This window comes from Rattus norvegicus, chromosome X (assembly GCF_036323735.1).
Source record: "Rattus norvegicus strain BN/NHsdMcwi chromosome X, GRCr8, whole genome shotgun sequence".
Lineage (NCBI taxonomy): Eukaryota > Metazoa > Chordata > Mammalia > Rodentia > Muridae > Rattus > Rattus norvegicus.
The window spans coordinates 138,739,232-138,762,315 of record NC_086039.1 but is presented as its reverse complement, the minus strand read 5'-3'; the positions used below and the strand labels follow the sequence as shown (position 1 = coordinate 138,762,315).

At 39.8% G+C, this 23,084-nt stretch overlaps 1 protein-coding gene across 1 annotated transcript; it reads left to right on the top strand.

Moving 5' to 3' along the window:
• The first annotated feature begins 154 nt into the window (after nt 1-154).
• LOC120099192 (uncharacterized) lies at nt 155-18,190 on the top strand. The gene is made up of 9 exons (XM_063280546.1): nt 155-244; nt 8,855-8,992; nt 9,427-9,493; nt 10,032-10,066; nt 12,637-12,754; nt 13,639-13,738; nt 14,841-14,939; nt 17,247-17,336; nt 17,454-18,190. Exons 2-9 carry the CDS (start codon nt 8,902-8,904, stop codon nt 17,505-17,507), a joined length of 654 nt encoding a protein of 217 aa, XP_063136616.1. The 5' UTR covers nt 155-244; nt 8,855-8,901; the 3' UTR covers nt 17,508-18,190.
• The last annotated feature ends 4,894 nt before the right edge of the window (nt 18,191-23,084 follow it).

Sequence of the window (23,084 nt, the reverse complement as noted above, 5' to 3'; positions counted from 1 at the left end):
CCCTTCAGTGAGCCGGTGCCTGATGCTCATGTACGCATGCGCAGGATATATTCAGCCAATCAGCATGGTCGCTGTGTGAGACCAGCTTTTCTCCTACTCCAATCACAAGTGATCCTCAGAGACCTCAGGCCTGTGCTTCCTGGGAGTGTTTTTTTTTGTTTTTTTGTTTTTTTGTTTTTTTTTCAGTTGAGGAGCTGAGTGCGGGAGGGTGCAGCTGTGACGGTGTTCACCCCTCAGTTGGCCGGTAAGTAAGGACCAGCTCTGTTCAGGGGTGTTGGACAGTTGATCTAGGCGTGATGTGGGGGGGGGCATCTCAAGGGCAGATGGCCACTATGTGAGGAAAATCCTCGGAATTGGCGGTTCCTATGGCCGCTGAGGGTAAAATGGAGGTGGAGGACCGTACAGTGGCAGAGGATTGAACAGGCCAGGGCCTTAGAGGATTGGGAACCCTTGGAGAACACAGTCTTGGTGTCTGGGGAGGGGATCAGAGAGCCGGCGGCTGGACTTGGAGTTGGGGGATCAGGGAGCCCTGAGTGAGGAGCCATTGTGTCCTTAGTGCTTGTCCTGTGTGGTGTCCGTTAGAATCCGTTAGAAACAACCTGGGGATTCCTCCCTACTCCTTATCTTCTCTGGTGTATTTCTTTGGTATGGAATGTATCGACGTTGGAGACAGGGGAGTGGCAAAGCAAGAGTGAATAAAAAAATAAAAAGGAGACATTGCAGGAGATTAAAAAATAATCTGGGAGGGGTTGGGGATTTAGCTCAGTGGTAGAGCGCTTGCCTAGGAAGCGCAAGGCCCTGGGTTCGGTCCCCAGCTCCGAAAAAAAAAGAACCAAAAAAAAAAAATAATCTGGGATGGATTCTAAACACCTATCCTCTGGTCTCAGTCGCCCACATATTGGGATTAATGATTTGCAGAACCACGTACTGCTTCTTCTGTCAGTTTTAGTTTTGTAGGATGGGATCTACCTTTGTTGCTCAGGCTGGCCTGGATTGGGCTGGCCTTGAACTTATGATCTTAAGATGTTTGAAATCCTCAGTTTCCCATATCCTAAGGTTCTGAAATATGAGGCTGTTCAGTGTGGGTGGTGGTGGGTGTTTGTTGTAGACAGAGCATTGGGTCTTTTTGACATAAATGTTCAAATACAGTGCTCGATAACTTTTTGGATAGCACTGTGATTTTCAGTTAATTCTGACATACGCACATACAGAATTGCTGATTTTTTTTTGTTTGTTTAAAAGAATCTGTGGGACATAGGACCAAAATTCAGATGTCCCAGGAGTTTAGTGCAAACTCATTTTGCTCATCTTTTTTGGGGTGGGGTGGAGGTTTGGTGCGGTGTGGGAGGACTCACATAGTATAGGCTGGCCTGATTTTGCATGTTTTAAATTGAGAAATGACAGATTATTACCTTTGGTTCAAAAGAAGTTTTTTTTTTAAAGATGTAAGTTAAAGAAGTTTAAAATCAATGTTGGGAGGGAGAGGAACATGTTAAGTGGGATACATGGAGAAGATGGTAAGAAGAATTGCATATATACATCACCATCATTGAATGTGTGTAAAAAATTCTGTGGTAAAGAGAAATTCTTAAAAAATAATCTTAAGGGGCTGGAGAGATGGCTCAGAGGTTAAGAGCACTAACTGCTCTTCCACAGGTCCTGAGTTCAATTTCCAGCAGCCATATGTTGGCTCACATCCATTTGTAATGGGATCTAATGCCCTCTTGTGGTGGGTCTGAAGACAGCAACAGTGTACTTATACAACATAAGTAAATCTATTTTTTTTTTATTAACTTGAGTATTTCTTATATACATTTCGAGTGTTATTCCCTTTCCCGGTTTCCGGGCAAACATCCCCCTCCCCCCTCCCCTTCCTTATGGGTGTTCCCCTCCCAACCCTCCCCCCATTGCCGCCCTCCCCCCATAGACTAGTTCACTGGGGGTTCAGTCTTAGCAGGACCCAGGGCTTCCCCTTCCACTGGTGCTCTTACTAGGATATTCATTGCTACCTATGGGGTCAGAGTCCAGGGTCAGTCCATGTATAGTCTTTAGGTAGTGGCTTAGTCCCTGGAAGCTCTGGTTGCTTGGCATTGTTGTACTTTTGGGGTCTCGAGCCCCTTCAAGCTCTTCCAGTTCGTTCTCTGATTCCTTCAACAGGGGACCTATTCTCAGTTCAGTGGTTTGCTGCTGGCATTCGCCTCTGTATTTGCTGTATTCTGGCTGTGTCTCTCAGGAGCGATCTACATCCGGCTCCTGTCGGTCTGCACTTCTTTGCTTCATCCATCTAGTCCAATTGGGTGGCTGTATATGTATGGGCCAAATGTGGGACAGGCTCTGAATGGGTGTTCCTTCAGTCTCTGTTTTAATCTTTGCCTCTCCCTTCCCTGCCAAGGGTATTCTTTTTCCTCATTTAAAGAAGGAGTGAAGCATTCACATTTTGATCATCCGTCTTGAGTTTCCTTTGTTCTAGGCATCTAGGGTAATTCAAGCATTTGGGCTAATAGCCACTTATCAATGAGTGCATATAATGTATGTCTTTCTGTGATTGGGTTAGCTCACTCAGGATGATATTTTCCAGTTCCAACCATTTTCCTACGAATTTCATAAACTCGTTGTTTTTGATAGCTGAGTAATATTCCATTGTGTAGATGTACCACATTTTCTGTATCCATTCCTCTGTTGAAGGGCATCTGGGTTCTTTCCAGCTTCTGGCTATTATAAATAAGGCTGCGATGAACATATTGGAGCACGTGTCTCTTTTATATGTTGAGGCATCTTTTGGGTATATGCCCAAGAGAGGTATAGCTGGATCCTCAGGCAGTTCAATGTCCAATTTTCTGAGGAACCTCCAGACTGATTTCCAGAATGGTTGTACCAGTCTGCAATCCCACCAACAATGGAGGAGTGTTCCTCTTTCTCCACATCCTCGCCAGCATCTGCTGTCACCTGAGTTTTTGATCTTAGCCATTCTCACTGGTGTGAGGTGAAATCTCAGGGTTGTTTTGATTTGCATTTCCCTTATGACTAAAGGTGTTGAACATTTCTTTAGGTGTTTCTCAGCCATTCGGCATTCCTCAGCTGTGAATTCTTTGTTTAGCTCTGAACCCCATTTTTTAATAGGGTTATTTGTTTCCCTGCGGTCTAACTTCTTGAGTTCTTTGTATATTTTGGATATAAGGCCTCTATCTGTTGTAGGATTGGTAAAGATCTTTTCCCAATCTGTTGGTTGCCGTTTTGTCCTAACCACAGTGTCCTTTGCCTTACAGAAGCTTTGCAGTTTTATGAGATCCCATTTGTCGATTCTTGATCTTAGAGCATAAGCCATTGGTGTTTTGTTCAGGAAATTTTTTCCAGTGCCTATGTGTTCCAGATGCTTCCCTAGTTTTTCTTCTATTAGTTTGAGTGTGTCTGGTTTGATGTGGAGGTCCTTGATCCACCTGGACTTAAGCTTTGTACAGGGTGATAAGCATGGATCGATCTGCATTCTTCTACATGCTGACCTCCAGTTGAACCAGCACCATTTGCTGAAAATGCTATCTTTTTTCCATTGGATGGTTTTGGCTCCTTTGTCAAAAATCAAGTGACCATAGGTGTGTGGGTTCATTTCTGGGTCTTCAATTCTATTCCATTGGTCTATCTGTCTGTCTCTGTACCAATACCATGCAGTTTTTATCACTATTGCTCTGTAATACTGCTTGAGTTCAGGGATAGTGATTCCCCCTGAAGTCCTTTTATTGTTGAGGATAGCTTTAGCTATCCTGGGTTTTTTGTTATTCCAGATGAATTTGCAAATTGTTCTGTCTAACTCTTTGAAGAATTGGATTGGTATTTTGATGGGGATTGCATTGAATCTGTAGATTGCTTTTGGTAAAATGGCCATTTTTACTATAGTAATCCTGCCAATCCATGAGCATGGGAGATCTTTCCATCTTCTGAGGTCTTCTTCAATTTCTTTCCTCGGTGTCTTGAAGTTCTTATTGTACAGATCTTTTACTTGCTTGGTTAAAGTCACACCGAGGTACTTTATATTATTTGGGTCTATTATGAAGGGTGTCGTTTCCCCAATTTCTTTCTCGGCTTGTTTCTCTTTTGTATAGAGGAAGGCAACTGATTTATTTGAGTTAATTTTATACCCAGCCACTTTGCTGAAGTTGTTTATCAGCTTTAGTAGTTCTCTGGTGGAACTTTTGGGATCACTTAAATATACTATCATGTCATCTGCAAATAGTGATATTTTGACTTCTTCTTTTCCGATCTGTATCCCCTTGACCTCCTTTTGTTGTCTGATTGCTCTGGCTAGAACTTCAAGAACTATATTGAATAAGTAGGGAGACAGTAGGCAGCCTTGTCTAGTCCCTGATTTTAGTGGGATTGCTTCAAGTTTCTCTCCATTTAGTTTAATGTTAGCAACTGGTTTGCTGTATATGGCTTTTACTATGTTTAGGTATGGGCCTTGAATTCCTATTCTTTCCAGGACTTTTATCATGAAGGGGTGTTGAATTTTGTCAAATGCTTTCTCAGCGTCTAATGAAATGATCATGTGGTTCTGTTCTTTCAGTTTGTTTATATAATGGATCACGTTGATGGTTTTCCGTATATTAAACCATCCCTGCATGCCTGGGATAAAGCCTACTTGATCATGGTGGATGATTGTTTTGATGTGCTCTTGAATTCGGTTTGCCAGAATTTTATTGAGTATTTTTGCGTCGATATTCAAAAGGGAAATTGGTCTGAAGTTCTCTTTCTTTGTTGTGTCTTTGTGTGGTTTAGGTATAAGAGTAATTGTAGCTTCGTAGAAGGAATTCGGTAGTGCTCCATCTGTTTCCATTTTGTGGAATAGTTTGGATAATATTGGTATGAGGTCTTCTATGAAGGTTTGATAGAATTCTGCACTAAACCCGTCAGGACCTGGGCTCTTTTTAGTTGGGAGACCTTTAATGACTGCTTCTATTTCCTTAGGAGTTATGGGGTTGTTTAACTGGTTTATCTGTTCCTGATTTAACTTCGATACCTGGTATCTGTCTACGAAATTGTCCATTTCCTGAAGATTTTCAAATTTTGTTGAGTATAGGTTTTTATAGTAAGATCTGATGATTTTTTGAATTTCCTCTGAATCTGTAGTTATGTCTCCCTTTTCATTTCTGATTTTGTTATTTTGGACGCACTCTCTGTGTCCTCTCGTTAGTCTGGCTAAGGGTTTATCTATCTTGTTGATTTTCTCAAAGAACCAACTTTTGGTTCTGTTGATTCTTTCTATGGTTCTTTTTGTTTCTACTTGGTTGATTTCAGCTCTGAGTTTGATTATTTCCTGCCTTCTACTCCTCCTGGGTGTATTTGCTTCTTTTGTTCTAGAGCTTTTAGGTGTGCTGTCAAGCTGCTGACATATGCTCTTTCCTGTTTCTTTCTGCAGGCACTCAGCGCTATGAGTTTTCCTCTTAGCACAGCTTTCATTGTGTCCCATAAGTTTGGGTATGTTGTATCTTCATTTTCATTAAATTCTAAAAAGTTTTTAATTTCTTTCTTTATTTCTTCCTTGACCAGGTTATCATTGAGTAGAGCATTGTTCAATTTCCACGTATATGTGGGCATTCTTCCCTTATTGTTATTGAAGACCAGTTTTAGGCCGTGGTGGTCCGATAGCACGCATGGGATTATTTTTATCTTTCTGTACCTGTTGAGGCCCGTTTTTTGACCAATTATATGGTCAATTTTGGAGAAAGTACCATGAGGAGCTGAGAAGAAGGTATATCCTTTTGCTTTAGGATAGAATGTTCTATAACTATCCGTTAAGTCCATTTGGCTCATGACTTCTCTTAGTCTGTCGACATCACTGTTTAATTTCTGTTTCCATGATCTGTCCATTGATGAGAGTGGTGTGTTGAAATCTCCCACTATTATTGTGTGAGGTGCAATGTGTGTTTTGAGCTTTAGTAAGGTTTCTTTTACGTATGTAGTTGCCCTTGTATTTGGGGCATAGATATTTGGGATTGAGAGTTCATCTTGGTGGATTTTTCCTTTGATGAATATGAAGTGTCCTTCCTTATCTTTTTTGATGACTTTTAGTTGGAAATTGATTTTATTTGATATTAGAATGGCTACTCCAGCTTGCTTCTTCTGACCATTTGCTTGGAAAATTGTTTTCCAGCCTTTCACTCTGAGGAAGTGTCTGTCTTTGTCTCTGAGGTGTGTTTCCTGTAGGCAGCAGAATGCAGGGTCCTCGTTGCGTATCCAGTTTGTTAATCTATGTCTTTTTATTGGGGAGTTGAGGCCATTGATATTGAGAGATATTAAGGAATAGTGATTATTGCTTCCCTTTATATTCATATTTGGATGTGAGGTTATGTTTGTGTGCTTTCATTCTCTTTCTTTTGTTGCCAAGACGATTAGTTTCTTGCTTCTTCTAGGGTATAGCTTGCCTCCTTATGTTGGGCTTTACCATTTATTATCCTTTGTAGTGCTGGATTTGTAGAAAGATATTGTGTAAATTTGGTTTTGTCATGGAATATCTTGGTTTCTCCATCAATGTTAATTGAGAGTTTTGCTGGATACAGTAACCTGGGCTGGCATTTGTGTTCTTTTAGGGTCTGTATGACATCAGTCCAGGATCTTCTGGCCTTCATAGTTTCTGGCGAGAAGTCTGGTGTGATTCTGATAGGCCTCCCTTTATATGTTACTTGACCTTTCTCCCTTACTGCTTTTTATATTCTTTCTTTATTTTGTGCGTTTGGTGTTTTGACTATTATGTGACGGGAGGTGTTTCTTTTCTGGTCCAATCTATTTGGAGTTCTGTAGGCTTCTTGTATGTCTATGGGTATCTCTTTTTTTAGGTTAGGGAAGTTTTCTTCTATGATTTTGTTGAAGATATTTACTGGTCCTTTGAGCTGGGAGTCTTCACTCTCTTCTATACCTATTATCCTTAGGTTTGATCTTCTCATTGAGTCCTGGATTTCCTGTATGTTTTGGACCAGTAGCTTTTTCCGCTTTACATTATCTTTGACAGTTGAGTCAATGATTTCTATGGAATCTTCTGCTCCTGAGATTCTCTCTTCCATCTCTTGTATTCTGTTGGTGAAGCTTGTATCTACAGCTCCTTGTCTCTTCTTTTGGTTTTCTATATCCAGGGTTGTTTCCATGTGTTCTTTCTTGATTGCTTCTATTTCCATTTTTAATTCCTTCAACTGTTTGATTGTGTTTTCCTGGAATTCTTTCAGGGATTTTTGTGTCTCCTCTCTATGGGCTTCTACTTGTTTATTTATGTTTTCCTGGAATTCTTTCAGGGATTTTTGTGTCTCCTCTCTATGGGCTTCTACTTGTTTATTTATGTTTTCCTGGAATTCTTTCAGGGATTTTTGCGATTCTTTCAGGCATTTTTGCGATTCCTCTCTGTAGGCTTCTACTTGTTCTCTAAGGGAGTTCTTCATGTCTTTCTTGAAGTCCTCCAGCATCATGATCAAATATGATTTTGAAAATAGATCTTGCTTTTCTGGTGTGTTTGGATATTCCATGTTTGTTTTGATGGGAGAATTGGGCTCCGATGGTGCCATGTAGTCTTGGTTTCTGTTGCTTGGGTTCCTGCGCTTGCCTCTCGCCATCAGATTATCTCTAGTGTTACTTTGTTCTGCTATTTCTGACAGTGGCTAGACTGTCCTATAAGCCTGTGTGTCAGGAGTGCTGTAGACCTGTTTTCCTCTCTTTCAGTCAGTTATGGGGACAGAGTGTTCTGCTTTCGGGTGTGTAGTTTTTCCTCTCTACAGGTCTTCAGCTGTTCCTGTGGGCCTGTGTCTTGAGTTCACCAGGCAGCTTTCTTGCAGAAAATTTGGTCTTACCTGTGGTCCTGAGGCTCAAGTTCGCTCGTGGGGTGCTGCCCACGGGCTCTCTGCAGCGGCAGCAACAAGGAAGACCTGTTCCGCCCCTTCCGGGAGCTTCAGTGCACCAGGGTTCCAGATGGTCTTTGGCTTTTTCCTCTGGCGTCCGAGATGTGTGTGCAGGGAGCAGTCTCTTCTGGTTTCCCAGGCTTGTCTGCCTCTCTGAAGGTTTAGCTCTCCCTCCCACGGGATTTGGGTGCAGAGAACTGTTTATCCGGTCTGTTTCTTTCAGGTTCCGGCGGTGTCTCAGGCAGGGGTCCTGCCGCTCCTGGGCCCTCCCCCACGGGAGCCCAGAGGCCTTATTCAGTTTCCTCTTGGGCCAGGGATGTGGGCAGGGGTGGGCAGTGTTGGTGGTCTCCTCCGCTCTGCAGCCTCAGGAGTGCCCACCTGACCAGGCAGTGAGGTCTCTTTCCCACGGGGTCTGGGAGCAGAGAGCTGCTGCGGGCCGGGATCCGCGGGTGTGGGACTTCCGGTAAACACAGAACGCGCCCGGTCCTAGAGAAATTCTGCTTCTGTGTGTCCCAAGCTCACCAGGGAGCTTTCTTGCAGCAGAAAATTTGGTCTTACCTGTGGTCCCGAGGCTCAGGTTCGCTCGTGGGGTGCTGCCCACGGGCTCTCTGCAGCGTCAGTAACAAGGAAGACCTGTTCCGCCCCTTCCGGGAGCTTCAGTGCACCAGGGTTCCAGATGGTCTTTGGCTTTTTCCTCTGGCGTCCGAGATGTGTGTGCAGGGAGCAGTCTCTTCTGGTTTCCCAGGCTTGTCTGCCTGTCTCAGTAAATCTATTTTTAAAAAAGGAACAAAAGAGGGAGAGTAGGGGACAAGCAACCCCTTTAAAAATAGATAAATCTTAAAAAAGACAAGGCATGATCTTTCATGAAACTAAGAGATTTATTTGATTTCTGACAATTTAAATTTATCTACTTAAGTGATTCCTTTGGACTCAGATAATTTCAAATTTTTCTTCCCCCCACCCCTTTTTTTTTAACTAAGAAAACCTCTGAGTGCTTACTAGTAGAAGAAGGAATCTTAGGGAAGTCATGACAGTACCAATGGAGGAGCGCTTAATACTTTTTGACTTTGATGATGAAGAAGATGATACAAATGTTTTGGAGAAGGCTCTTTCTGAAGGTACAGCATATGCAATGTTGGGCATTGATGGGTCCTGTAGTTCCTTAGATTTTTACCTAGTCACTTGAAGTGTAATAAAACTTTCCTAAGGGTTTTCATATACTTCATTTCTAATTTTATCGACATCTATATGTTCCTACCCTAGAGTTTAGCAATGCCTACAACTTCTCTTGGCACTGCAGTCACAGTATGTTGTGAAATAATAACTTGCTATGATTTTACCCCAGGAACACTTAAATGTTGTTACTATAAAATATTGGCGAATCGCGAATTTATTTTATAAAACCTGTAAAGGAATTATTTCAGTTCTGAGGCTGCTCTAGAAACTGACCTGGGGTATTCTTCCAGGGAAATGCAAATCTATAGGAATTTTATTAACTATTACTAATATAACATAATTTCAACTGTGTTTACATTTCTCCTTGTCAATACAGAAAAGAACCCAGCATTTGACAAAGATGAGAATAAGTCACCTCCTATAGAAGCAGATGAAGATATGGGGTAATATTTTCCAATAATTTTTGCCAGTTCAATAGAGTACATCAAAAGTAGTGTCTGATCCTTGCACTGGAGAGGTAGATGCAGGAAGATCAGGAATTCAAGGTCATCCTCAGCTATGTATCCAGTTCAAGCCCAGCGTGTTTTCCTTGAGACCTTGGGATCACAGACACAACGAGACTGGGACAATATGATCACCAGCATGACATCTTCACATGTACACGCCCAAAGGACAGGGGAGAACCATAAAAATGAGAGTGGGACCAGCTGGGCAGAAGAAGGGTCTCAGTTAGATTTGAGTTTATGAAGAAAGCAGTGTGGGGTATACATGTGTGAATTGTTAAATGTAAATAATACAAGTTCACGTTGTTTGTCCAACGTGTGTTTTATATGACTATGAACTTTATTGCAAACCAAACATTATATCTTTATTATAAACAATTACAAGGACGTTCTTTGTAAAGTTCTGTGTGTGGTGGTCAAATGCACTACCGGTTATCTGTATTTCCAGCTTTAATTTTTTTGTTGTCCTTCTTCACAGGGATGAAATACACAGCATGTTGCATAAATTTGGAGGTATGATTTTTGGAGATATTTTTATCTTTAGAAACGTGTTTAAAATCATATACCAATTTTTGTAAAAGTAATGCCAATGTTTATTCTATGTTAACTGACAATTAGTCCCTTCTTAGGACAGAATTTTACAGAAATTTTGTGATTCTAAAACAATATTTCACAGGTGAACGTTTCCATCCTTTAAACAAAAGTGAAAAGATTGTTTTTGGACCCTGGAGGCAACTAGAAATTTAGAAACAAAACAAATGGGACAGTGTTGCATTTCGTTCTATTCACAAACTAAGGGATAGTACACAGAAGTGTCTCTGTGCCTTTCTGTGCCTCAGCTTTCATTCCCAACATTTATTATGTGAGGCTCTTGAGGAATCTTTTTCTGCTTGGTTCCCAGCATTCCCATGGTGACTCACAACCATCTATAATTGTAGATCATCCATGACCTTCTATTTCTTGAGCTCTGACCTTCTCTTCTTATCTCTGTGGACAGAAGTTTAAATACTATGTTTATCAATTGAGTGAACTCATTCTAATCGTTTCTTTTGTTTTGTCTTTGTTATTTTGTATATTGCTTGCTTGGCTTTGAGGCGGGGTCTTACTGTCAATTGTGAGTTCAAACTGCTCTGGAAGTTGTTATGATGCCAAGTCTAGGCCTAGTCTACAGATCTCCTCTGTCAGCTTCCTGGTTGCTAGAATTACAGGTAGGAGCCACCACAACCAGTTTGGGAAGCAGTGTTCTTTTAAAAGGAGTTAAGAACAATTGATTCTTTTGTAGGAATTATTGATATCATGAACTTTTCCCAAAGACATTTTTTTTTGGAGCTGAGGACCAAATCCAGGGCCTTGGGCTTGCTAGGCAAGCGCTCTACCATTGAGCTAAACCCCCAACCCTGAGACATATTTTTCTATTTGTGATGACAAAGAATTTGTTTTCTACACTATTTCATGAATTTGTGGTTATGGGTTCTGAAAGTATATAATTGTAGTTAATAGCCAAATTTGTTCTAGTTACTGAACGGTCCCTATTTATGGTAGAATGCATGTTTAATAAACATTATTTGATGTACTGGATTTTTATGCACTGCTCTATTAAATGGAATTCCTTCTGAAACATTCTTTGAAATTGCTATCAACTCTTTCTTAATTATATCCATGCTGCTTACATGGGCTACTTTTTCATGTGTGTGTGTGAGTGTGTGTGTGTGTGTGTGTGTGTGTGTGTGTGTGTGTGTTTTGCAGGTGTGCACATGTATGGGCAATTATGTTGGAGCACATGTCAGTCAGAGTTTGAAATTAGAATGTATTTGTCAATTGTATGTGGGGGGTGGCATGTATGGTTTGCATGTATATGTGGTATATGTGCTTACCTGGTACCCTCAAAGGCCTAAAGATGGCATTAGATCCCCTTTGCTGTGGTTATGAGGCACCATGTGGTTGCTGAAAACTGAACCCAGGTTCCCTGCTCGAGCTGCCAATGTTCTTAAAAACTGAGCCAACTGTCTAGAGCCTCCAAATTATTATTTTTGAGACAGTATTTTTCTGTATCTTGAGCTATCATTTCAGTGAGACGGAATGGCCAAGAGTCCCAGGGATCTGCCTATCTCTACCCGTAAGTGCTGTGTTTCAGGACACGAAGCATCACACCTGGCTTTTATGTGTGTGGTACAAGTTCAAACCCACGTTCTCCTGCTTTGCACAACAAGCAGTTTAACAACTAAGGCATCTCCCCAGACCAAAGCCCCTATTTTCATATATATATATATATATATATATATATTTGATTATTTAGCCTACTTTATACACTTATCTTACTGTTAGATTTAAAGATGACTGGGATTGTTTTTAAAAGAATTTCCATGTATTTTATAGCTCAAGTTCTAAGACTGGACTTTGAAGATCATTTCTCTAGTTAAAGCATGACTGCCAACCACAGTACAGTAGTGTACTATATCATTTCACCTGGACAATATTTTTTGAATAACAGTATTTCCCTTTTAGCAAAGTGTTTGGGAATAACTTAACGTATAACCTCAACCCTCTTGTTTTATTTCCTGGGTTGTTTAGTATAATGTCTCGATTTTAGAAATATCCTCAACTAGGAAAATCAGATCTGAGATGAAGATGGATATTTCTTCTGCAAAATACATGGGTCAAAAAATATTTCAGGTTTCAGAGATTTGTGTGTTTTATTTGCATTGACCTCACTGGTTGTGCATCCCTAGTCTGCAAATGCAAATTTCTAAGTACTCTAAAATATGAAACTTTGTGTGTTGTTTGGGTTTTCAAGACAGGGTTTCTCTGTTCAGCCCTGGCTGCGCTGGAACTCACTCTGTAGACTAGGATGGACTGAAACTCTCAGAGATCCACTAACTTCTGCTTTCCAAGTGCTGCGATAAAATAAAGGTGTGCACCACCACCACCTATCAAACATATGATACTTTTTGTGTAGCATGTTGATGCTATATCTCAATTTAATATTTGAGTATCATCAATATTTTAATAAACCATATCAGTCTATGCTTGAAAGTTTAGGAACAATAGAATACTTTTAATATTACCCTTTATTTTCAATACAGAGAATGTGAACAATTCTCTTCTTGAGAAAAGAAGAAGAATCCAAATGTACTCTCAAATGATTTCCAAGGAGAGTAGCTATAAAATGAAACAAGTTTGGAAAACCAAACAAAAGCAATTGTAAGTTTGGTGGTAATTTTAGGGCCATGTTTATATCATTTCTCACTGTATATTGGTGCAAATGACTTAGGAAATATTATTACCTGTGTATTGGAATCTCCAGCGAAAATGTTGACCTTGATTCTGTAAGCAAGTAATGTTATAATTCCAGGCTGTCATAGAACTGACATGTGTTTCTTGGAAGTCAGTGAAGATTATATTTTCTTCCTTATTATTTTTAAAGTAATTCATGTTTACTCTGGAAATATATTAATTAGGGAAGTGGTAGGTGCCATGTACACTATTAAATGTCTTTTAGTTAACTGTATAGACAATGTAGAGGAGAGTTAATTGCATATCTTAAGTCATTTGTATATTTGAGCTAACTCAATTAGTCTTTGTATTAAAAGTTAGCTGTGACAGAGGGCTTAGTGAAATATTCTGACTCAGAAAAAACAACTTACTTCCTTATTAGAACCAGCAGAAAAAATAAAAAATTGGTGGAAATGAAATTGACTTTCATAAAAAATGTGTGTGTGTGCGTGTGTGTGTGGGCGTGTGTCTGAGATTTAGCTCAGTAGTAAAGTGGTTGCCTATCAAGTACAAAGTGAAAGATTGGGTCCTGGGCTTTGGAAAAAGTATAATAATACCTTTAAAAATCCCAATTTTGGGGTTGCAGATTTAGCTCAGTGGTAGAGCACTTGCCTAGCAAGCGCAAGGCCCAGGGTTCTGTCCCCAGCTCCGAAAAAAAAAAAAAATCCCAATTTTATTTCTTGGGGTCCCATCAGAATATTTGAAGTGTTATGACTAATTTCTTTTTCAGAGTATAAATATGACAGTTCAATTTTGTTTTGATATTTCATAGTGATATAAGATATAAGCATGTATTCTTATCTTTTTTACAGGCTAAAGCTTAACAATATGTATTACCAGCAATTTATGGATCTGTTTAAACAATGGGATTTGGATAAGCAGAGATTTGAAAAACAGCAAGAAAACCTAATTGTTGGTATCACTCTCAGCTTTCTAAATAATCTCTTATAACAAAAACTCCAGTAGAATCAGGATGCTCACGTTATAATAGGTCTGTGGAAGTAAACCAAGCTATACTTCAGTTGTTGACTTTGTTCTTACCCCTCAGAACCACACCCGTTTTGTTCTGGAGGCCCGAAATGAGAGCCCAGGGTTTCATCCAAGCTAGGAAATATCTCTTAACCCTACGCTATAGCCTCAGACAGTTCTTGCTTTTGAGACAGGGTTCATTAACTTTGCCAGGCTGACCTATACCTCAGGCATTGCCTTGTCCCTGTGATCCTCATGCCTCATAGTGCCAGAAGCTGTTATGGCAGCCTGGTGTCAACTAGCCTGGCTGGAGAGTCAAATCAAAAATAGAGAGTAGAGGATATAAAAGCTGAATTGTTGGGACATCGATGGGCATGTGACAAGAACTTGGTAAAGAGCAGGTATGCTGACCCTGAGAAATGAGAGCAGAGTCAGATAAAGGGTGGTAAGGAGAGACTCTATGTTTCCTTTGTATTGTTTCTGTATACTTAGTGAAATACGACCATCAGCAGGTGAAAATGTTACCTAGGTACACTAGCTGGATTTCAGTTTTCCAGCCAAGGTACTTAGCCACGTCCAAGTGAGTATAAAAACCAATTTTATGTAGACATTGAGGTATCAAAGAATAAGCTATTACTTGAATATAGATCTTTCCCACTTGTTTTTACTGGGATGTGCATGCTGTTAATGTCTGATGTTTGGGGGGCCGAGGAAGAATAGGGACAAGTTCCAGCCAGCATGTGCAACATAGGCTGACTCTGTCTTAAATGTTTACTAATTCCTATTTAGTGACTAGTGGATCATTATACTGCATATTAACGATTTTTAAATTATTTAAACTTAAATATCTGTCAAAGTAAAATGTTAAAAGTATTCCTTTTAAAATGCTTCCTTTTGACTTTGCTATAGAATTATTATTTTTCTTTAAGGATCGAGCCTAGCTTAGAGAATTAGTGTTTCCCTGTATATAATTTATGAATCCTTAAAGAACAGCTAAAATCCTTTACCAAACTCTTGTTACTTAAGCTTTCTTTTATATCTGCAGAGTATCTTCAAACAACAACAAATGGTACTAATACAGCAGAAAATTAAACAGAACCAGAGAATGACACTAATCATGCAGATGGTTATACAGTACACACAGGTACTTACCCACGAGGGAGCATAACACCTCAGAAAAGAAGCCTGCAATGTTTTTTTGCAAGCTGGTGAAACTTTATTAATCTAAAATCTTAACTGCTTGTCTGTTTGAATTGTTTGAGGAAAATATTGCATGTAGCTTTAGGGTTCTGTTTTACGATGATTATTCAAGGTAGGAAACTAGGAAATTACCTAGAAATGTACTTTTCCTGCATCTTATTGATAGCTGATCAACACTTAAGTCAAGCCACGAAAGACTGGACAGTTGAGGATGTTTTTAGAGGGAGAGTCAAGCATAAATGTGGGTCTACATATTAAATAGTTTAATAAGGAATTTAAAGGGTTTTCAATTTAAAATACCTTTTCTGAAAACAAAAGTTATTTGTCAGTGTTTGCAGGCAGAGGCCTTGTCAGGCTGCTCTAATGTTCCCTTTGAACAGGATTTTAATTGGTATCAGAGTTTGATAAAACACCAGTCAACCTTTCTTCTAAACATTCTTATGAAATGTTCCATTTCCCATTAAGAACATTGGTGTGATGTTTAATTCTTCCTTGTCTTTTAGGTTCTCAAATCAAGCTACAGCACATTTGTTTCTTCGTGCAGTGGCTCAGTATAGCACTAAATTTATCTCACTAAGGCTCTTAACCTGAGTCCATTTTTCTCCTGTTAACCATCATCATCTTTGAACTGTGAACACGTGTTAACTGATCTCGTGCTGTCAGTCCAACCTTCCTATGTCTGCCATGCTGTCTTTCTCTAACATCTCTGTTTCCAGCAAATTATCAGTAATTTCTCATTTTGTAGCCTTAGGCTTTAGAGATTCCCTGTGACTGAGTCTTTCTTAAAGTTTCATTTACTACATGTACCCATTATCTCCACTCATCTATTGATTTCTTATTGATATGCAAACTACACCCAAGTCATTTACCAATGTGTACTTTGTATATACAGAAAGAAGCATTTCTGTCTATATTTTAGTTTATTAACATTGTTGTTTGTGCTTTTCCTTACTGGAGAGAAACAAAGCATATGTCTTCGATGATGGTGATGATGATGTTGTTGTTCTTGATGATGATGATGGTGATGATGATGTTGTTCTTATTGTTGATGATGATGGTGATGATGATTTGTTGATGTTGATGATGATGATGGTGATGATGATTTTGCTGTTGTTGATGATGATGGAGTTAATGTTGTTGTTTTTGATGATGATGTTTTCGTTGTTGATGATGATGATGGTGATGATGATGTTGTTCTTGTTGATGATGCTGATGGTTATGATGATCATGTTGTTGTTGATGATCATGATGGTGATGATGATGTTGTTGTTGATGATGGTGGTGATGGAAATGTCGTTTATGATGATGATGATGGTGAAGATGATGAAGAAGAAGATGTTTCTTCACAGCACTAAGTGTAGTACTCTTTGGGGTAGTAGCAAGTGGGTCCGTATTTTATTAATGCATGTTAATGGTCTAAAACTTATTTCTTCTAACCACATGGGATGGTACAGGTGTATAGTGATAGTATTATACAGCCTTAACTAAAGTACTATAGTATAACCCTGCCTTTTAAAAATAGTGCACATGTGTGATTTTTTTAAAGGTAAAAACCAATGAATTGCTAAATGTGAGGTTTTTTTGAGACAGGCCTCACTATATAAACTAAGAAGGCCTTGAGCTCACAATCCAGCCTTGAACTCAAGAGATTCGTGTGCCTTGGCCTTCCAAGTGCTATGAATTAAATTATGCACCACTACATATAGTTTAGCAATGTAATTTTAATTTACATAAGTTAAACAGATTTCACAGTACAGATTATTTTTCCTTTATTAAATCCATGTTACATAACCATTCTGCCCAGATGATTGAAACTTTCTAGAAATTTATAAAATTATCTTGCTGATGGGATATTGTAGTTTTTATTCACATATCTTTTTTTGTCTCTTCTTTGAGCCAGAGATTCCCTGTGTTCCTCAGGCTTATCTCTAGATTTCTATCCTTCCTGACTTTCAAGAGTACCAAGAAATCATGTGAAACTCTGCATGATTTTGCTCCATTTAGACTTCAAAATTTAATTGATCCTTTGTTTTGGGGAAATATGCTAATTTCATCCCTTTAATGACATTGTACATGTGTCTGCTATATTTCAATTCATTATCTTTAATTCTTTTATTATTTGTAATGTTTTTAAAAATTGGAATAAATAATGAGAATTATTTGAATACTAATACTTTCTCACTTGTGAAAATGAATTTTGCAATTTAGAAACTAAAAGGAATTATAAGTGAACCAGTCTTTCGTGTTTTAGCTTTTGACGAACATAAAGGATAAAAGTGCTTCATGCCTTGAATTGAAAAAGGAAATTGCTGAGTATCAAAAGAAACAAATGATAGAAACTGTAAGTTATATTTTGAACTAGAAATGACATAATTGAGCAGAAACATTAAAGTGTTTTATTTAGTAAAATTTGCACAACAGTAACAATTCACCATGTTTCTTTTCTCCTATGAGACAGCAGCAGCTCGAGATTGCAAACATTCGAAAGTCTCTTCTATCCATACTATTCTGAGGAGTCCTTGAAGAACAAACACTTCAACTTGTTTGCTGCAATAGAATTCTAATGTTCTCTAAAAACAGTTCCTTACATCAAATTTAAGTTTAAATGAAATCTAAGCAGGCCTATGACAAGCAGCTCTTTTGCTGTATCAAGATTTTAACTCCTGGGTTTTTAATTAGTGACATTTCTCTCTCCAACAGTGTGAATTCTCATGTATGATTGAACATCAGTTAGTTTGTTTGTTCATTTATTTAAGCATCAGAAAACCCCTAATCAATGATGAAAGAGACAAAGAACAATTATAGAAGGTTATGTTGGCATTTGCCTTGCTTTGCTTGGCTTTATTTTTGAGACATGAGCTCGCCATGTGACCCAGGCTGGTCTCCCATTTCTGGGCGTAACCTCAGCCTGCAAAGTACCCATGGTTTTTAATTTTTAATTTGACAAAATTGATATTGCCTGGATCTCACAATTGAGCACATTTGCTACCTTGTTTTTAATGAAAAAGCAACAGCAAAAGATTGAAAATTCTCAAGAGCATTTACAAATCTGTATTAATGAAATGAACTGTTCAAATGAAATCTAAAATGTCATGTGACTTGCAGCCATTCCTCTGTAGCAAGGCTTATTGTAATATGAACTGTTTCTCTATGGTTGTAAATATTATATCACAAATAAAGATTATTTGAATTTCAGTTTCGGCTTCAGAATATTTTTACCATTCTTAAAAGATACAAAATATTGTTATGGATGTTAAATTGAGCATTGTATTATGTTTTGTGGATTTTTGTCTTTTCTTGTTTTGGAGACAGAGTCAAATGGTGTTTCCCATATCAGATCGACCTCCAGGCCTCAACTGAGCTTCACATTTCAGCCCTCCAAATAACTAGTTCTACGGCTGTGTGCACAACACAACACAACACGACGAGTTGTTCTTGAAGGAAAGTCTTCAAGAACCCCATTTTGCATGTATACCCTCCTTTGTGTTCTTAGAAAAATACGAAGCCAATTCTATGTGGGAAATAGTCTATGATGTATAAAATGTACCCAAATCGTGTTTAACAATAACTGAAGTTGTCATGTGTGCCTTCATGGCACCATAGTCCTTGACATCATGATTATGAACCTGACCGAGCTTCTGCAAGGCCCAGTGGATGCTTTTCTTTGTTACAGATGCCATGGTCATGGTTTCTCTTCAGAACAGTAGCACAGTCACTAAGACAGTAGAGGATGTCTATATTGTGAGGAAATGGACACTTGAGGAACTAAAGTTTAACTCTCTCAAACCCAAGTATGAAAAATCTGTGTTTATCTATCCCAATTATACATTTTAGTACTGAGGAAGTAACCATGGGATGAGTTCAGGAAACACCTGGACATACTATGAGTCATATTACATTGAAATTCCATTAATTAATTATTTCATTAAGCCCATACTTTAACTAGAGGCCACAGTATTTCTTGCCGTCTCCTGGAATCATTCTCAATTGAAAATCAGCATCCAGTAGACCCAAGAAGTCTTTCCTTCCCTCACAGTAGAGTTACCCTGGTAAAAGGCCATTGGTTCCTCTACAGAATCTCTCCAGAAAGGCAAACTGTAAAACTCTTAGATATTGTATTAAGGTTCTTCCTTAGGGGAACCTGGCTGTCCCCACTTTAAGATTCTATGTTACATTAGTCAGAATGGCTAAGAACAGACACAGAACTGACTGACAGCTCATGCTGGCAAGGATGTGAAGCAGTGGGAACAATTATTCATTTCTGGCGAGACAGCAATTTTGTATGGCCACTATCAAAATCAATATGGTGCTTCCTCAGAATATCGGGAATCTGCCTACCTCAAGACCCAGCTATGCCACAGTTTGGCATACTCCCAAAGGATGCTTCATCCTAACACAAGAAAACATGCTCACCTATGTTCATTGTGGCTTTATACATAACAGAATCAGGAAACAGCCTAGATGTCCCCCAACTAAAGAATGGATAAGGAAGATAGGGTACATTTACACAATGGAGTATTATTTAGCTGTTTAAATATGACATCATGAAATTGGGAGGTAAATGGATCCAACTAGAAAAAAATCATCCTGAGTGAGTTAACCCAGACCAACAAAGACAAAATGGTATATATTCCCCTATAAATGGATATTAACTATTAAGTAAATGATAGTCTTCAGATCCAGAGATCTTAGATAAAGAGGAGAGTAGCAGTGTAGGCGAGCATCTTCCTGGGAAGGGAAAATTGAATAGATTTTGGGTGTACTGGGAGGTGGTGGGGACAGGAGCATGAGGGATTGGCTTGTAGGGAAGGCATAGAGGGAGAGAGTGCAGGGAGAGTCAGGTGGAATTGGAGGAAAGTTGAGGAGTGTAGAAACCTAGCACAGTGGAAATTGTGGTAATCAATGACAGGGACCAGGGACCGTACTCTGGGAGGATATGGAGCCTGAACTGACCATCTGTTGTACTTAGGCAAGGCTTCCAGTGATGGGCTAGGATTTCATTCAGTTGAAATTTAGGTCAAGGGGATCTTTTTGAGATCCTCAAATGGCCCAAGCTAATGCTAGGACAGAGGACCACTTTCCAAAAATGCTCAGTGGTGACCCCATTACAGAGGACAACATCTACACAGGTCATGAACATAGGAAAGACAACCTGGTGTCTGTACAGACCCTTCACTTCTATGTTCTAGTCTCTTTGGTTCAGGGAGGTACTCGGCAGGCTACTGAAAGAGAAACTCAGACACCAAGCTGGCAGCAAAACCTTCAATCTACAATCTGCCTGCAAGGAGGCAATGGTTGCCATTGAATTTATGGTAGTGGTCAACTGCTTTAACTTGAGACCCCTTCTACAATTGGGAGCTCATGCCCTACACTATCGTGATTGCCAGGAATAGAAGACTGGATAGCAGAGAGACCTTGGGTAGAACAAAACAAGAGATTCAGGCAATAAATAAATAAATAAATAAATAAATAAATAAATAAATAAATAAATAAAATTATCTTGGTGATATTTTGCTATACACGTAGATTGAGGTCCTGCACAGTCAGAATCCTCAGACTGACCTCTTATAGCAGCAAATGGGAGAAGATGCAGAGATCACAGTGAAACATGTGGAGAGAGAATTATTTACAGATCTGCATAGGATTCCTCCTCTCAGAACTCAGGGAAGCCCATGGAAGTGGCAAAGGAAAGATAACAAGAATATAAGAGTCAAAGGCGATTGGGGACAGGAAGAGAACACAGCCCACTGAATCAACTGAGCAGGGCACATATGGAGTCACAGGGATGAAAGCAATGAGCACAGGGCTTGTGTGCGTCTGCATCAGGTCCTCAGCATTTATGTGATGGTTGAGAGCTTGACATTTCTGTAGGAGGCCTAACAACGGGAGCAGGTTTGTCTCTGTCTCCCTTGCCTGCTTTTGGCATTCTTGTCCTCCTATTTTTTTCCCCGCCTTGTTCAACCATCATGTGAGGGCTTTCATCTTGTCTTCTTGTGTCTTCTGTTGTTCTTCTTTGTGGTTCTCTTTCAGAGGCCTGGTCCTTTGTGAAAGAAGACAGAAGTGAAGTGGGTCTTGGCGAGAGGAATCCCTAGATCTGGATTTGTTTCTACTTTGGAGTCTAGAAGAACTGGGAAGTGTTCTTCAGCTGATATTTCAGCTGAATTGGTAGGCAGGTGCAAGGGAAATTTTAGTTCCTTGAGGAGTAAGGTGATGAAGGTGTCTAATTTTCTCTGCCTAGACAGAGATCTGGACAAGCTGAGACTTCCAAGCTATCCTTTCAGGTGTGAGCTGATAGTCCTCAATCATGCCTGTGGCTCCCTGTCTTGGTCTATTGAGTTCAGTGCTGGATCTTAAGGATGCTTTCTTTTCCAGTTTGCTGGCACTAGAGAATCCATCTTTGCCTTTGAATGACTGATCCAATGTCCATTGAATCTAGTCAGCTAAACTGGACAGGACTCTCCTAAAGGTTCAAAATTTCCCCTACACATTTTGTAAAAGAGTTAACAAAAATCCTTAACACCTAGATTCAACTCAGCTCCACTACAGGGATGATCTATTCGCAGCAATCAACACAACCACCTGTGTGAAAGGCACAAAGGCCTTGCTCTAACTGCTCTAGACATAGGGATATAACATCTGCCTGAAAAAGGCTCAGGCTTTGCCAAACACAGGTCTCCTAACTCAGGCCACAATATGAGGGAGGGAAGCTGACAAGCTCACCCTGGGCCAGTACCTGACTTTACGGGTTCTCCATGTTTTGGAAACACTTCTAAGAGGGTCAAATGGGCACTGGGTGTCAAATGCCCACATAGAGTCTGGAGTCTGGTGCTTGATTAGCTCTCTCTCTCTCTCTCTCTCTCTCTCTCTCTCTCTCTCTCTCTCTCTCTCTCTCTCTCTCGTTTCATGGTGAACAGAATCTCAACTCTGTATATTGATACCTGATGTTATCAGGACCCTGAGGTCCCCTCCAAGACTGCAGGCTTATATCTTGAAAAACCTCCTGTAATGCTTTAACCTCCCTTTTAGTTCACCACGCACCAGACATAGTGGATAGCAAAGTGTAATAAGGCAAAATGGGGTGTGGAACAGTTCTTTGGGGGCGAATCCAATCTGTGTTCTCAGGATACTACCAGTTCAGTTCAGTTTAGTTGACATGAATCGGCAGCAGTAGGTCGAACCACTCGCAAACACCATTCACAAACCAGCAAAACATCTGAGTCTGTGGAAGTAGCAAGAGGCCACCTGAATTTACACGACAAGGAATTCTTTGGGGCACTTCTCTCTACAAAGTCATGACAAACAATAATCAGCAAAGAGTGGCAAGGTGAACCAATACCACGAAGTATCACACTATCTGTTGGATTCTATGTATTCACTTTCAAACTTCTTATGTGCTCTCAAGTATCTGCTCTAGCAAAATATCACGTGCCCTTTCTCCAGGCAGCCTCTAGGAACATACCATGTGTCTGTTCTCAGAAAAACATTCTCCAACATGTCTGCTTTAGTTAAAACATCCTTTCATAAGACGGTTTCCAGAAAAACATCCCAAGATACAACTGAGTTTTCAAAGAGACCAGAATATTCCACATTACATAACTGGGAGGCCTCTCTGGAAACTTTTCAGGGCAGTTGTCCAGATCTCCAGGACACACTCCTGCCTCAGGCAGAGGCTGATCCCTTTACTGACGGAAGCAGCCTAGTTATCAATGGAGCCAGGAGAACTAAAGCAACACTAACTAACTACCCAATAGGCTACACAAGGGCACAAGCCTTATCACAGGACACATCAGACTAAAAGGCAGACATGACTGCTATGACTTAGAGCGGGAAATGAACATTTCATACACATAGATGGTATGCTTTTGATACCCTTCATGTCCATGCTATGATTTATAAGGACTGCGGGTTAGTAACTGCTATCAGGAAAACTGGAAACTGACAGAAAAAATCCTAGTTATCCTTGAAAAACTCTGGCTCCCTAAATAGGTGGCTGTTATCCATGACAAAGGGCATCAGACTGTAACATATCTGAAGTCCAAGGAAGATTAGAGAGCTCGACAGGCAGCAGAGATGGTTAAGGAGCTCCTTT